Source organism: Meleagris gallopavo, chromosome 1 (genome assembly GCF_905368555.1).
Source record: "Meleagris gallopavo chromosome 1, MGAL_WU_HG_1.1, whole genome shotgun sequence".
Lineage (NCBI taxonomy): Eukaryota > Metazoa > Chordata > Aves > Galliformes > Phasianidae > Meleagris > Meleagris gallopavo.
In genome coordinates, this window is record NC_139404.1 from 166,137,799 (window position 1) to 166,151,177 (window position 13,379).

At 40.5% G+C, this 13,379-nt stretch overlaps 1 protein-coding gene across 2 annotated transcripts in view; it reads right to left on the reverse strand.

Annotated features, from left to right (window-relative positions):
• Positions 1-7,516: 7,516 nt before the first annotated feature.
• Positions 7,517-13,379, reverse strand: part of HTR2A (5-hydroxytryptamine receptor 2A) — a 30,818-nt gene continuing 24,955 nt past the window's right edge. For both annotated transcript variants that reach the window (XM_085215850.1, XM_085215849.1), the window contains exon 4: positions 7,517-12,412. In XM_085215850.1, the coding sequence (XP_085071976.1) occupies positions 11,613-12,412 (800 nt within the window). In that variant the 3' untranslated portion in view covers positions 7,517-11,612. The remainder of the gene's footprint in view (positions 12,413-13,379) is intronic.

Sequence of the window (13,379 nt, forward strand, 5' to 3'; positions counted from 1 at the left end):
ATCCGGTCTTTAGAAGGAACTGTATTTGATTAAACAGATTAGTAAATGGAGGAGTTTCCTTGTACGGCTTTGTTATCTGCCTTTGATCAAGTTACACAATCTCTTCTGTTTTCAGAGATGATTTCAAGATCAGCAATTGTATTTTGTCACTCCGATAATGGTATAACTCCCCACTTATCTAATTTGGCCATATTTTGTATTGGTGTTTCTATAGTGCTGCACTGTTGAGCTGAAATGACCTTCAATAGCTCTGAACTGTTGTAAAGCTGGGCATATTCATGAATCATTTTTGCAGAGTGGCTGCCGGAAATACATAGACAGAACATTCGCAGTTGCAGAAATAAGCCAATTGTGTTAAGAAGTTGGAAAAATGTAGTGGTTTTTTTTTTTTAAATCTTTGCCTCTGGTCTGATTGGTCATTTTGAAGTGCATAGCTTTTAAAAATTTTGAGGAAAAAGCAGTATTTTACTGCCATCAAAGAGCGGGTATGGTAACATGCCTAGATGGCTTTGGAACAGCTAACAGAATCCCCAGCAGGAAGAAATTTATTTTAATACCACGCATGGGTCAGAAGGAAAGTATAGATAATGAGGAGAGTTAGAAAATTCCAGCCATGTTTTAAGATGAAAAAGTGGAATAAGATGCTTGTGTTGTCCCAAGAGAAATTAGGGCAAAAGAGACTGGTCTTCTAAATGTCCTCATTCCATTTGATTCAGGATGACTAAGTGGAATTACAGAAAAGAACAAACAAATGCCTTATATGGCGCTGGGAGACCTGGCAATGTCACTGCAAAGCCATCTCATATCATGTTTAAAAAGTCAGAACTGTCCGGATTTGTTGTTATTATTAATATTTATTTTAAAATAAGTTCTATTTTTAAATTTTATTCTTGAGTGAGAGAAGGCAAACGTGACTCCCATCTTCAATAAGGCCTTTCAACAAAGACCACATGCGGACCCTTAGCAGAGGTAAAAATGTGGCAAAACACCTCCAGAAGAGCTGTTGGATCCCTTCGGAGCAAGCAGGGTGGGTACAGCTTCTTAGAAGGATGTGATGTGGGCAGTCCAGAGGGAGGACTCGGAACTATTCAGGATACTGGTAGGGGGAATTCATCTGGAGTCAGTCCTGAAGAGTAAGAGTGTTTGGGAAGGCTAGATGCTGCTCAAGAATGGAGTCGCAGGAGCAGGTTGTCCCCCTGTGCCACAAGATGAGCTGGTGGGGAAGAAAGCCAATATGGATGAACAGGGAGCTTTTCCTGAGGCTTCAGGAGAAAAACAGGGTCTACCTCCTGTGGAAGAAGGGCTGGGAAACTTGGAGGGAGAATACAAACAAGTTGTTAGGATGTGGAGGGAGAAAATTAGGATCAGGCCCATGCAGCATGAATTTGTGAAAGACTGGTCCTGCTTGACCAATCTGACCTCTTTCCATGACTGGGTGCCCAGCCTGGTGGATGAGGGAAAAGATGTTGATGTAGTCAACCTAGACTTCAGCAAAGCCTTTGACGCTGTCTCCCACAGTGATCTCCTGGGGAAGTTAGCAGACCTGTCCTGGGAAAGTACACTCTTTGCTGGGTAAAGAACTGGCTGGGGGGCTTAGCGTGGATAGCGATGGTGGATGAAGTTAAATCCAGCTGGCAACTGGTCACGAGTGGTGTTGGGTTGGTATTGGGGCCTTCCTTGTTCAGTGTTTTTATTGATGACCTGGCCAAGGGGACTAAATGCACTTTCTGTAAGTTTACAGATGACGCCAAGTTGGCAGGAAATTGATCTGCATGGGGATAGGACGGCAGAGGGATCTGGATAGGCTGGATCGCTGGGCTGAGGCCGAAGGGATGAAGTTCAACAAGACCAAGTGCCAGGTCCTGTATTTTGGTCACAACAACTTTAGGCAAATCTACAGGTTTGGAGCAGTGGCTGGGAAACTGTGTGGAAGAAACGGACCTGGGGGTGTTGGTCAGCGCTCAGCTGAACATGAGACAGCAGTGTGCTCAGAAAGCCAAGAAGGCCAATGGCATCCTGGCTTGTATCAGAAATAGTGCAGCCAGCAGGAGCAGGGAGGTGATCATCTCCCTGTGCTCAGCTCTGGTGAGGCCAGACCTCTTGTGCTGTGTTCAGTTTTGGGCTCCCCACGACCAGGAAGACACTGAGGCTCTGGAGTGTGTCCAGAGAAGGGAACCAAAACTAGTGAAAGGACTGGAGCACAAGTCTTAAGAGGAGTAGTGGAGGGAAGTGGGATTATTTAGTCTAGAGGAGACCCAGGGGAAACCTTATTGCCGTCTACAACTACCTGAAAGGAGGTTGTAGTGAGGTGGGGTTGGCCTCTTCTCTCAGGTAACTAGTGATAGGACTAGAGGAAATGGCTTCTAGTTGTGCCAGGACAAGTTCAGATTGGATATTAGGAAAAACTTTTTCTCCAAAAGAGTGGTCAGGCACTGGAATAGGCTACCCAGGGAGGTGGTTGAGCCACTATCCCTGGAGGTGGTCGACAAACGTGTAGATGTGGTACTAAGGAGCATGGTTTTGTGGACAATGTTTGTAGTAGGCAGACAGTTAGACTAGACGGTCATAGAGGCCTTTGCCGGCCTTAGTGATTTTATGATTCTAAGAAGGAAAGTCCAGCAAACTAAAGGCCTAAAAACTCGCCATCCTTACCACATCCTTACACACATCCTTACCTTTGCAATGTTATGGAACAAATCCTCACAGAAGCCATTCCTGAGTACATGAAGAAAAAGGTGACTGGGAACAGCCAGCATGGATCTACCAAGAGCATTGCATATCTGACCTGTCTAATTACATTTTGTGATGAGAAGTCTCCCTCAGTAAACATAGCAAGAGTAGTGTCTGATGAATACTTTGTCTTCAGCAAGGACTTTGCGACAACTTCTCTTGGTCTTTTTTTAGTCAGACTGGTGAGATACAGGCTCAATTAGCGAGTGGAAGCTTGGCTGGCTTGCTGGGCTCAGTGTATTGATCAGCAGTATAGAGTCCAGGTGGCAGAGTGACACCTCTCGGGGATCGATATGAAAGCCAGGACTGGTTAGTGGCTTTATTAATGACCTGGGTGATGGGATGAAGTGCAATCTGAGATATATAGCTAAGGGAAAAAATAAAAAAAAGATTATTATATTTCCTGCAGTAGGAAATATACAGAGGACGAGGATAATAGGCCTTTGTGAAAAGAAGAGGCTTCAGTTCAGAAATAGATTTTGGAGTAAATAAAAAAATTGAAGCTGCAGTAAAGAAGGGCGATGCTTTCTGAACTACTGATGATATAAGCTATTTAAAAAGAAAAAAAAAAAAAGGAAAGAACTGATTGTGATTACAGTGATCAGGTCACAATTGCAAAACAATGTTCAAAGCCTAGCCTTCTGACACCAGTTTGATGACTGTAAGACTAAAAGGAGAATGTGGGGAACTGAGATACAGATTTCCTGAGTCCAGCCACGGGGACTTCTGCTCGCACGAAAACTTCGTCAGTGACACTATTCAAAGTGACATGAAACCATTCAAAATATTCTGGTGGAGAATCTATTGGACAACACTGCTTCCAAATTCTGGGATTTTCTGCTTTCATCTGACCCACCTGCATTATCCACCTGCTACTTGGACACATTAGAATAGGGCACAGTTCAATTTTTTCATCCTTTCCTGGGTGACTGTTGTTAAATAGACACATTCAGGAAATAGTCTGTCTTCTCTCTTGGGGACCCTAAATGTGGCTGTTAATCTTGTTCTCTTGCAATGGGAAAATTATCCCCTCTACTACACCTCCAGGCTTGTCTTTAGGCCCATCAGCCACAGCTATAATACTGAAACCCAATGTTATGTGGCTACATTATAGCTGTTGTGAATTGAGCTGTTTTATACTGGTTGGATTTGAAGGGAAGAATTTTCTCTGGGCAATTCCAATCGGAGATACTTTCCATTTGCTGTAAATAGTCAATTTAGACTCTCTCCCTTTCCCCGTTTCATTTCAGAGCTGTGTCAGCTAGCTTAGATATGGACTCTTTACTAGCAGACTCCCAGCAGTTCCCAGCCTCAATGACTGACTCACAGTGAAAAATGAGTTTTGCTTTTGCTGCATAGAGAAAGGGATCATCCAAATTTCTTTGTCATTTAAATGATTCAGTATTAATAACTTTATGAAACAGGCTTTTTGTAAAGTTAGAATCATAGACTTATAGAACCATTTGAGTTGGAAGGGACACTTAAAGGCCATCTGGTTCAACTCCCTTGCAATGAAAAGGGACACCGACAGCTCACTCAGGTGCTCAGAGAACCAACCAGCCTCACCTCGAATGTCCCTTGGGATGGAGCATCCACTGCTCTCTGGGCAACCTGTTCCAATGTCTCACCACCCTTATTTTAAAAAACTTTCACATTATATCCAATCTAAATCTCATCTCTTTTAGTTTGAAACCGTTTCCCCTTCTCCTATCACAGCAGACCCTGCTAAAGACTCTGCCCTCTTCTTTCTTATAGCCCCTTTATACTGAAAAACTACTATCATATATCTCCCCAGAACCTTCTTTTCTCCGGGCTTTCCAGCCTGAAAGTTGCTCTGAAGCTCAGCAACCATCATTTTAATTTCTGTTTTGTTGTGTCTATTTCCTGCTGCAGTTGTTTGGATGCATGAACCATTTTATTTCTGGGTTCCTGGAAAGAGTGAGAAAGTGTGTAAGGACAGTCAAGCTGGCAATCTTTCTGCCACTGCAGAACATTCATCATATAACAGGAAAAATAAAAGTGAACTCATGATGTCAGCGAATTGTGTCTTAAGAATTTGTGAATTGACTTCTTGACATCTTTTAGGCACATGCACAAGCATTTATGGAAGAGCAAGAATAGAAAAATGGTAATTGCTTCATTATATACATACATAGATCACCTTTTTTGTTTGAAGTCTTAACGTGAGCAACTGTAGTGGTGAAAACTAAAAGTACATTCAGCTCAACACTTCATTTTTTTGTAGTGTAACCTGGTAGAAGGACAAGCATTTGGCTCTCTGGAGCACCCTGCTAACATCTAGCAACCTGAGATCTCTGGCTGGAGGTATGTATAACCTGTATGATAAAGAGCCCTCTTTGGATTTTTCCTTCACGAATTCAGACAATCCTTGAAGAAATCCTGTCAAATTGGGTTATAAATATGGATGCCATCCTCTAATATTGATTGTCCATGTTGCTTTTCTCTCATTTTTTAAAGTTATACTCAATTTTTACACATAACACAAAAATCTCATTCCAGACTGATATCAATCAGTTTGGGACATGTCACTCTGTATGTAAAGCTAGAACTGATTTTTCCCCTTCAAGTAATCACCTTAAGTTGTACCACCTTATGTTTATCTATTTAAAATTCCATCTGCCATTTCCAGAGCCGTCATGACCTCTTTGCACTATCTTTGCAATAATTTCTCCACTATATATACTCTCCCTCTTACATATATGTTTTTAGATTTCTACAAGCAAAATACCACAGGCCCAATTTAGTCCCCTGTAGGACTCACAGGTGTCCTGCCACTCTGGAGAACACTGATGATTTAAGATGAGCTTTTGATGAGGGACTGTGTTGATTCACATCAACTCTTTTTGGTATATAGGTCCATAGATTAATGTACATCCTTTACATAAACTCTGTGCTCTTCTACTTCATTATCTCTTTGCTAATGATTTGATTTGAAGAAAATCTTTTGACATGCAGCCATAAGGAAGCCTGCTGGCATAGCGTCCTTCCCAAGTGTCATGAAAACAGAAGTTAATAAAAAAAGGAAGATTTTTCTATTGAAGTATGAGGATCTCTTAATTAAAGATCCTAGGTCTGATTTTCCATACTCATTTCACACCAAGATTGGCAAAACATTACCTTACATGTTTTGTAAAACCACAGTGCTTGGCCATTCCCATTTTTCTCCAGAACCACCTAAAATTCTTTGTTTTAGCATTAAATTTTCCTGCAGAGCCATCACCTATTTTGCCTTGCTTTGTACTGGAAACATAGCAATATAATTCAAGCAATTTAGATGGAGTTAATTCCAATTTATGTCCTGTGAAGACTGAGTAACTTGATGCACGTAAAATGATGCACAGAATTTGAATGAAACCTTTGAGTTTGACAGATTTTCTCCATCCTAAAATTTGGACTGCAGTTCAAATGAAAAACTGTGAATGTGTGTGGTTAAATAATGCTCAGTGGAAGACACTGTGGTTTGCAGAATGACTTCTAGAGCTATTTCAGGGTCAGATAACGTGATACGTCTTTGATTAAATTACAAATACCAATTCTGAACAGAATACGATTAAATCAAGGAATGTCACTGCATGATATAAAATTTACAAATACCCTTTTGCCACATTTCAAGCAGTCTCAGAAGATCATACTGTAAACCTGACGGCCCAATATCCTCTTTTCCAAATATCTTCTTTGCTTTTAGGGGTTGGAGTGTCAGATGGATAAGGTGGATTTGTTCTATTTCAAGGGTCAGTGCGAAGTATTGTCAGAACAGGTAAATGTGGCAGTGAGTTTTCCAATTAATGTGAGTAATAACCATATCTTGGAGCCTATGTCCAGTAGATGAGTACTACAGAGACAAATGAGTGGAAATGTGCCAGGGATTTACCAGACGCATTTCACTCTGTGGTGCCTCAAGGTTTGTAACAAAAATAGTGTTTACCTCTGTTAGATAACTTCTGGAAAAAAAAGATGTCTTTGTATGGTCTTTTACACATTTTAAAGCTTGATGAATCATTAGGACTAATCTAGGTTTGAGGGAGACTTCTTATTGCCAGCCTTACTAGTCTAATATATGTTGCAGTTGTAAACAAGAGCATGTATGCCATAAGATCAGGTTGGAGGAATACATTTGTTTTGGGATTACCATGGAAAAAAATCATGTAGCAGTAAAGTCCAATTTGAGTTCTTGTTATAATATTCTCTATGAAAAAGGAAATATCACCAATAGATGGCACTGTGATTCTGTGACTCAGGTGTTATTTATGTTTGCAGTGTCGTAATGCTATTTGTATATGATGCTTATTAATTTTAATCTCACTGTGTGACATTTTGGGGAAATTTATATAATTTTTTTTTACTATTACGTTGTTTCTGAGATTCAACATTTTAAGCTATATCTATTTGTCCAAAAATTGCATCCTTTTTCATCAGGAGTGCTATTTTAGAAAAAAGAATGATTGCAATGGCTCATTGTGGACTGCAGACTACTGAGATGGAGTTAAATTCCGCAGTATGTTTTTTGTCTTTGACAGTTCAGCAAGTGCTTTAACATGACCTTAACTTTCAGCAGATATTATACTATGTACATATAGGAGGTGATTAAACCCAACTAAAATTCCAGGCTGGATGTGTCTCTAAGCAGCCTGGTGTAGTGGTTGGCAACCCTGCACATAGCAGGGGGGTTGAAACTTGATGATCATTGTGGTCCTTTTCAATCCAGGCCATTCTATGATTTTATGATAATTACTATTTAAGACAAACCTCCAGTTTATAAAACAACTGATGGAATTTGAATATTTTAATCTGCTTTATGAGCAGTGGGATCTGGCAAAACAATAAAGCTTCAGAACACCATTTTACATTAGCATTTACAAAATACAGCAAACATTTTTCTCTATGTATTTACATAAGCAAAGATACAGGTATTCAAAATAGAATGCATCTCACCATTTGCCAATAATTACATAAATACAGTGCATGATCGGCTGGATGGGATCGATACTTAGGATGCTTTACCCTGAAGTATATAAAGTATGCACACCAGCTTAGGAGATACATGGTGAGCTTCATGTCTTTGGGCATTTCTCAGATGCAGTCTCAGCAGTAATAAAATGTAGAACTGCTCGAAAAATTGTCAGTTAAAGCATTTTTCAGATGAAGCAGTCTTCTGTTGGACGTGGATGTGACAGACTGACTCGTCATGCTTTTCCTGTATGGCAGGGAAAGGCCCTGTCCTCTGATCTAGTCAATGTGAATGTCTCTTTTCTTTTCTTCTTTTTTTCCTGGAAATTTTCACAATTTCCATTCCGGTCTGATGCACAATGAAAACACTCCCTTTTTTTTTACAAGATGGAGTTGTTGCTCGGAAGCTGGTCATATCAAACAGTAGTGTTCATCCCAAGCCCGTCAACAAATTCTGTTTGAAAATGGCTGAACTTTGAGATCTGGCAGCAGTGTAATGACTTATCATTGCCATCTCCTGATTAACAGCCTCCTGCAGAACTGGCACAGTGGATGTTACAAATTCAGACATTGGCTCTGTCATCATCCCTAAGGCAAACCACAGAAAAAAATCTATTAAAATTTTAGCGCGAAGTGGCAGAATCGGTCCTTCCAAAACTGTCAGATATCTTCATAAGGAGCTGGAGATTGTGGTTTTCATTTGCTGCACATTCCTGGCTTAGAGAGGTTTCTTGGGCAGAAGCCGCTGCTCTCTCAATAAAGCCATCTATCTGAGTGCTAGCAGTTATAATCTCTGGCATCAGATATCACCGCTTCTAACCAAAAATAAATGTTATGTTGCCTCCAGCTGTTAATTAAAGAAAAACTGTCAAGTCTCTTAGGCCCCAAACACAGGTTTTGTTTTAATAAGTGGGAAAGGATTTCATGTTCAGAGTTCTAATGAAACATCAAGCAAGTAATTGAAACCCTTTCTGTTTGCATTGAAACATTCCCTGTCAGTATTTGCAACCTGAGCAATTTCACATTGTGAAAGAGGAACAGAAGGTGAAAGGAGAGAGGGATGGCAGGCTGATTTACACTGCCATGTGGGTGAAATGCAGATGGTAAGCAGAGAGAATAGGCAGTGGATGTGAAATGTTCAGCAGCAGCTTATTAAGAGCAGCCGAGTAGGGGAGACTGTGCTGAACAGCAACAGGAGATCTGGAAGAACTGAGCTGTGGAAAAGTGCAGGGTGCCTGTATACATTTTATGGTATGCAGGCCAGCTCTGCTCCCTGGCACAGATGGGCAATAGGATAAGGGCTCTCTGTCCTTTACACTTATTTATCTTGAAAGGACTTGAAAGAAATGCAACAAAATTGGAAGGAATTGCACTAAAGGTAACATTTCCCTCCACTTTTAGTAGCACCCGTGTTTCCTTTCCCCTCCTTCTCAGGGTCCTTTGATCAGTATTCCTCATTTGAAGGCAATCTGGTTTGGTGCCAGATCCAGAGCTCCCTACTCACAGAACTTAGGTTTTATTGCTCCCTACCTTTCCCCTGGAGTTCTCAAGGGTGAATCCTCAAAACCATCTTCCATTTGCAAAGAGGAGATGTCTGGGCACCAAGAGGTTCTGAACACCATGTTCTGTGGGGTACCCTGGAGTGATGCTGGCTGGGCGGTGTAATAAGAGCTGGTGGTTGGCCTTGGCTCAAACCTGCTGATTTAGGATCTGTATCAAACTCCTTAACAAACAGTGGAAAGTCCCACTGTTCCCACCTGCTTTGTAGCTGTCCCTGTGCTCAGCTATGTTTTGCAGATTCCCCACGAAATCCCTTCTCTGCCTGTGTGGAGCTGTGGGCTTGCACTCCTCTTGTTGTGCCATGAAGGAATTGGGAGGGCATAGGGAGGGAGAAACGGTGAGCTGATTTTTCCTTTTGCTAAAGCTCTTTTGCTTTGATTCTGGTGTCCAAGTGTTTGCATCAATCATCTTGGTGAGCACAATATATGGTGTACCAGTTGATTTGTCATAGGATGCAAAGGTCCCAGTTTTTGGGTGGTAACCATTAATGGCCACATGCCCATGAATGACATGCTGTGACCCATCCCATCCTACCCATATTCTATGGAGGAAACTGCCCCCAAACCCCATCAGATTTAGTTATCTTACTGGTAACAGGTAGAAGAATAATAAAAGTGGCTGCTTGGAAATCAGCCGAACAACCACTCAAGGTCTACGTCTTCTTTTACCACAGAATTCAATATTTTAAATTGAAGGTCTTCCTTTTCTGAGCCAAACCCTGCTGAATTAATAAGATTTGTTTATCTCCTCTTCTTTACCCTAGTGGGTATTTAACTCTTCTATGGAAACTGATCAGCTTCAAGAGAAGGACTTGTTAAATGATGAAGGTATTGGAGTTTGGCTTCTGGATAGGTGGTACTATTTTTACAGATTGGACAGGATCTGAAACTGGAATGCATCCTACTTATGACCATAAAATTCATGTAATGAATCAAATGCTTGGACTGAAGTTCTGATGCAACATTTGTGTTTCCGCTCTCCAGCACAGTCCCATTAACTTTAATTAAAATGTCCATGATGCCTGAAAGTCATCAGACAACATTCTTCCAGAAAATGTATTTGATGTTCTTTATGTAATGCGTTCTGCCCTTGGAGCTGTGCAGGTGAAATATGGTGCTATTGTTAAGTCCTGGTATTTTCAAGTGGGCCCAATCTGCCCAAACATATTTCATTAAGGCTGAGTCCTAGTAGTGCAAGCTACCTATCATTCCTGAGCAATCTACCATAACAGCAAAACAGAGAAACCAGGGAAAAAAATTTGAACAAGTAACAGGTTTTGAATAATTCTGACTCTATGAGCACTAAAAGAAAAGGACACCTTCATAATGGCCTTTTTAACCAAAGAGAAATGGTGAGAGATAATCTGCTGAAACCTTTCACTAAAGGATTTTCTCATGCAAAACTTTCACTGACATTACTTAAATCAGGCTCTGATGGAATCAAGCAGAGGCATGGAATCATTCTTGAAATTACTTAGCAGTCCTGTGCTTGATTTTCCACTCTTCTCTCACTTCACTTCCCTGTCAACAGCAGTGGGAAGGAGCAGAGAATCAAGTCCAATAATGACTTTTGAAAAAATTACTTTGAAGTTTTATGTTAGAACAGATGAAATTTGTAGAATGGAAATAAAGTGCAAGACGTGAAATAGAAGATGAAGAATGGTGATAGAAACAAGGGATCATTCAAGTATAATTTACTTCTGAAGACTGCAAATTTGAACTCAGAACAAGCGGTGGAAAAGTCCATTAACATTTCAGAATGGTCACTTGGAAGAAAAAAATAGCCATAAAAACAGTTACCAAAATTTCTATATAATTCATCTATACAGGTTTTAATAGATTTTTCTTTAATGCTTTAAAACGTATTTTAAATACATATTAGTAAATTAACCATCATTTTATTTAGAGTTCCATAAAGTGCTCATTCAGTTAATGATAAGAAAATCCCACTGCAGGAAGATGAACTAGCTGGAGCCTACCCTGCAAGGAAATCAAAGGACAGCTTAGCTTTCATTTGCAAAGAGAGAAGAAATGCGTAGATTTCTTTGCAGCCCATAATTATAATACCAGAAATTGTATTTTTTTTCTTTAAGAAATATATCCCTTGTATTATTAAAAAAATAATTTTAATAAAGCCTGTGCTTAAAACAGCCAAAGTACTGTATGAAAAAAAATTGCACATTTGATACCATTCCACCCTGCTTTTCATCAACAGGATAACATGAGGCGTATGTGATGTTACTGGAGGGTCTCTCAGACAGGGCTGATTTTCTTGCACTCAGGGCATCTCACCATGAGATGAAATTCTCAGTGTACACTTGGGGTTGTCGTGGCAGCTGCCAACAGCTGGTCGAGTCACACGCCACTGACCTTTTCGTTCCCTGGACTGATGCTTCCCTTTGAGTTACCATCCATATTGCGTATTCCTATCGTGACCATCGAATAATCCTTAGTCATCAATTTTGCCTCTTTTTTCAAACTCTTCATTTGAGCCAGGTGGAGCTGGCTAGAATTATATGCAAGCGCTGGGATAGTATTCACTAAAATCAGCTGGAAAGGTTTCTTCTCCTCCTTGTAGCGACACTGAATGTAACGAGAGAAAGCTGAGCGGTAGGTCTTATTGAACAACGTATATACGAGCGGGTTGACGGCTGAAGAAAGGTACCCAATCCAAACAAATATGTTAAGTAGCCCACCAATGACTTCTTCACTGCACGACTCCTTACAAATTACAGCCATCACATTGGTGATGAAAAACGGGCACCACATCACAACAAACAGAAAAAAGACAATGCCAAGGACCTTGGAAGCCTTCTGCTCATTGCTGATGGATTGCATGGTTCTCCTCCCAGAGGTCCCCATGTCCCTATTCAAAGAGCGCTGGAAGAGCTTCTCTGAAGAAAGGGAGCTCTGAGGGAGGAAACTAAAAGAAGCAAACTTGGTCTTTGGGCCAACGTCATTCACGCACAGCGTGGCTTCTTTCTGCAGCGACTTGATAGTTAAAAAATAAGTGACCACCATGATGGTTAGAGGGATGAAGAACGCCGCAAAGGAGCCTACTAGGACAAAATTCTCATCTGCAAGAAGGCAGTGGCCTTTCTTAAACACTTTGGAGTCATCTTGTAGTCCAAAGACAGGGATAGGCATGGAGATACCTGAAGGTGGGTTAGAGAAAGGGAAGGTTAAACACAGAAACAAAAAAAATACCATTTTCCAATCTTTAAGAAAAAATAAACAAAACAAACTTAACTGTACACAGATTATTTCTTAGAGAAATAGTGATAATATTAAAGAAATAGTTACAGAACATAAATGATTGCTAGCAGGTAGAACCATGATTGACAGACATCCGAAGGCAAACTCATTTTACACAGGGGAAGGGAAAATTTTGTATTTTAAATTTTGGTAGCAGCACGATACAACTCCCATCCTTGTGTCACTTTTAATGGGGCCATGCTAAAAAAGGATGCAGTGTGAAATGTTGATATTGTGGATGCTGAGTCTGGTGATCAAAGCTGTGGTTTGTGCATTAGAGGACCCCAGCAAAGAAGAGCAGGTGAAGAGCAGTAATGGCATTACACAGGATTCTGCAGTTACTCTAATCTCCATTCCTTCTCCCATACACCTAAACTCAGCCACTAGTAGGATACGTCTCTTCCACCAAACTGTCACATAACACCTGGTGGCAAAAGCATAAATTCTTATTCTTTGGTCTTGTCCCCTTGCAAAATTTTCCACACTTGCCCTTTAGTCCTACTGCCTTGGCAAAGGCTTCTCTCAGCTGTGATCAAGATGATATCCTGTCTTTCTTTTCTAGGGTCAGAGTTAAGAGTTGTCTTATCTTGGACTGTTTTTATTGTTATTTATTTATTATTTTTTTTTGGTATGAGGATTAAAAGTGTCCTCCGTACTGTAAAATGCTGATTTTAGGAGGAAAGATATATATATATATTTTTTTTTTTAGCAGGTCTGAATGTAATCATCCGCTGGGTTATTTTCTTCCCTCCCTGTAATCTCCATACAGTTGACAGTCTAAATGCTAAAAAACTTTCCATGGCAACGGCCAGAGGAAAGATGGGGACAAATTAAGCACTGAGAGACATGGATATGAGACAGCCTGAG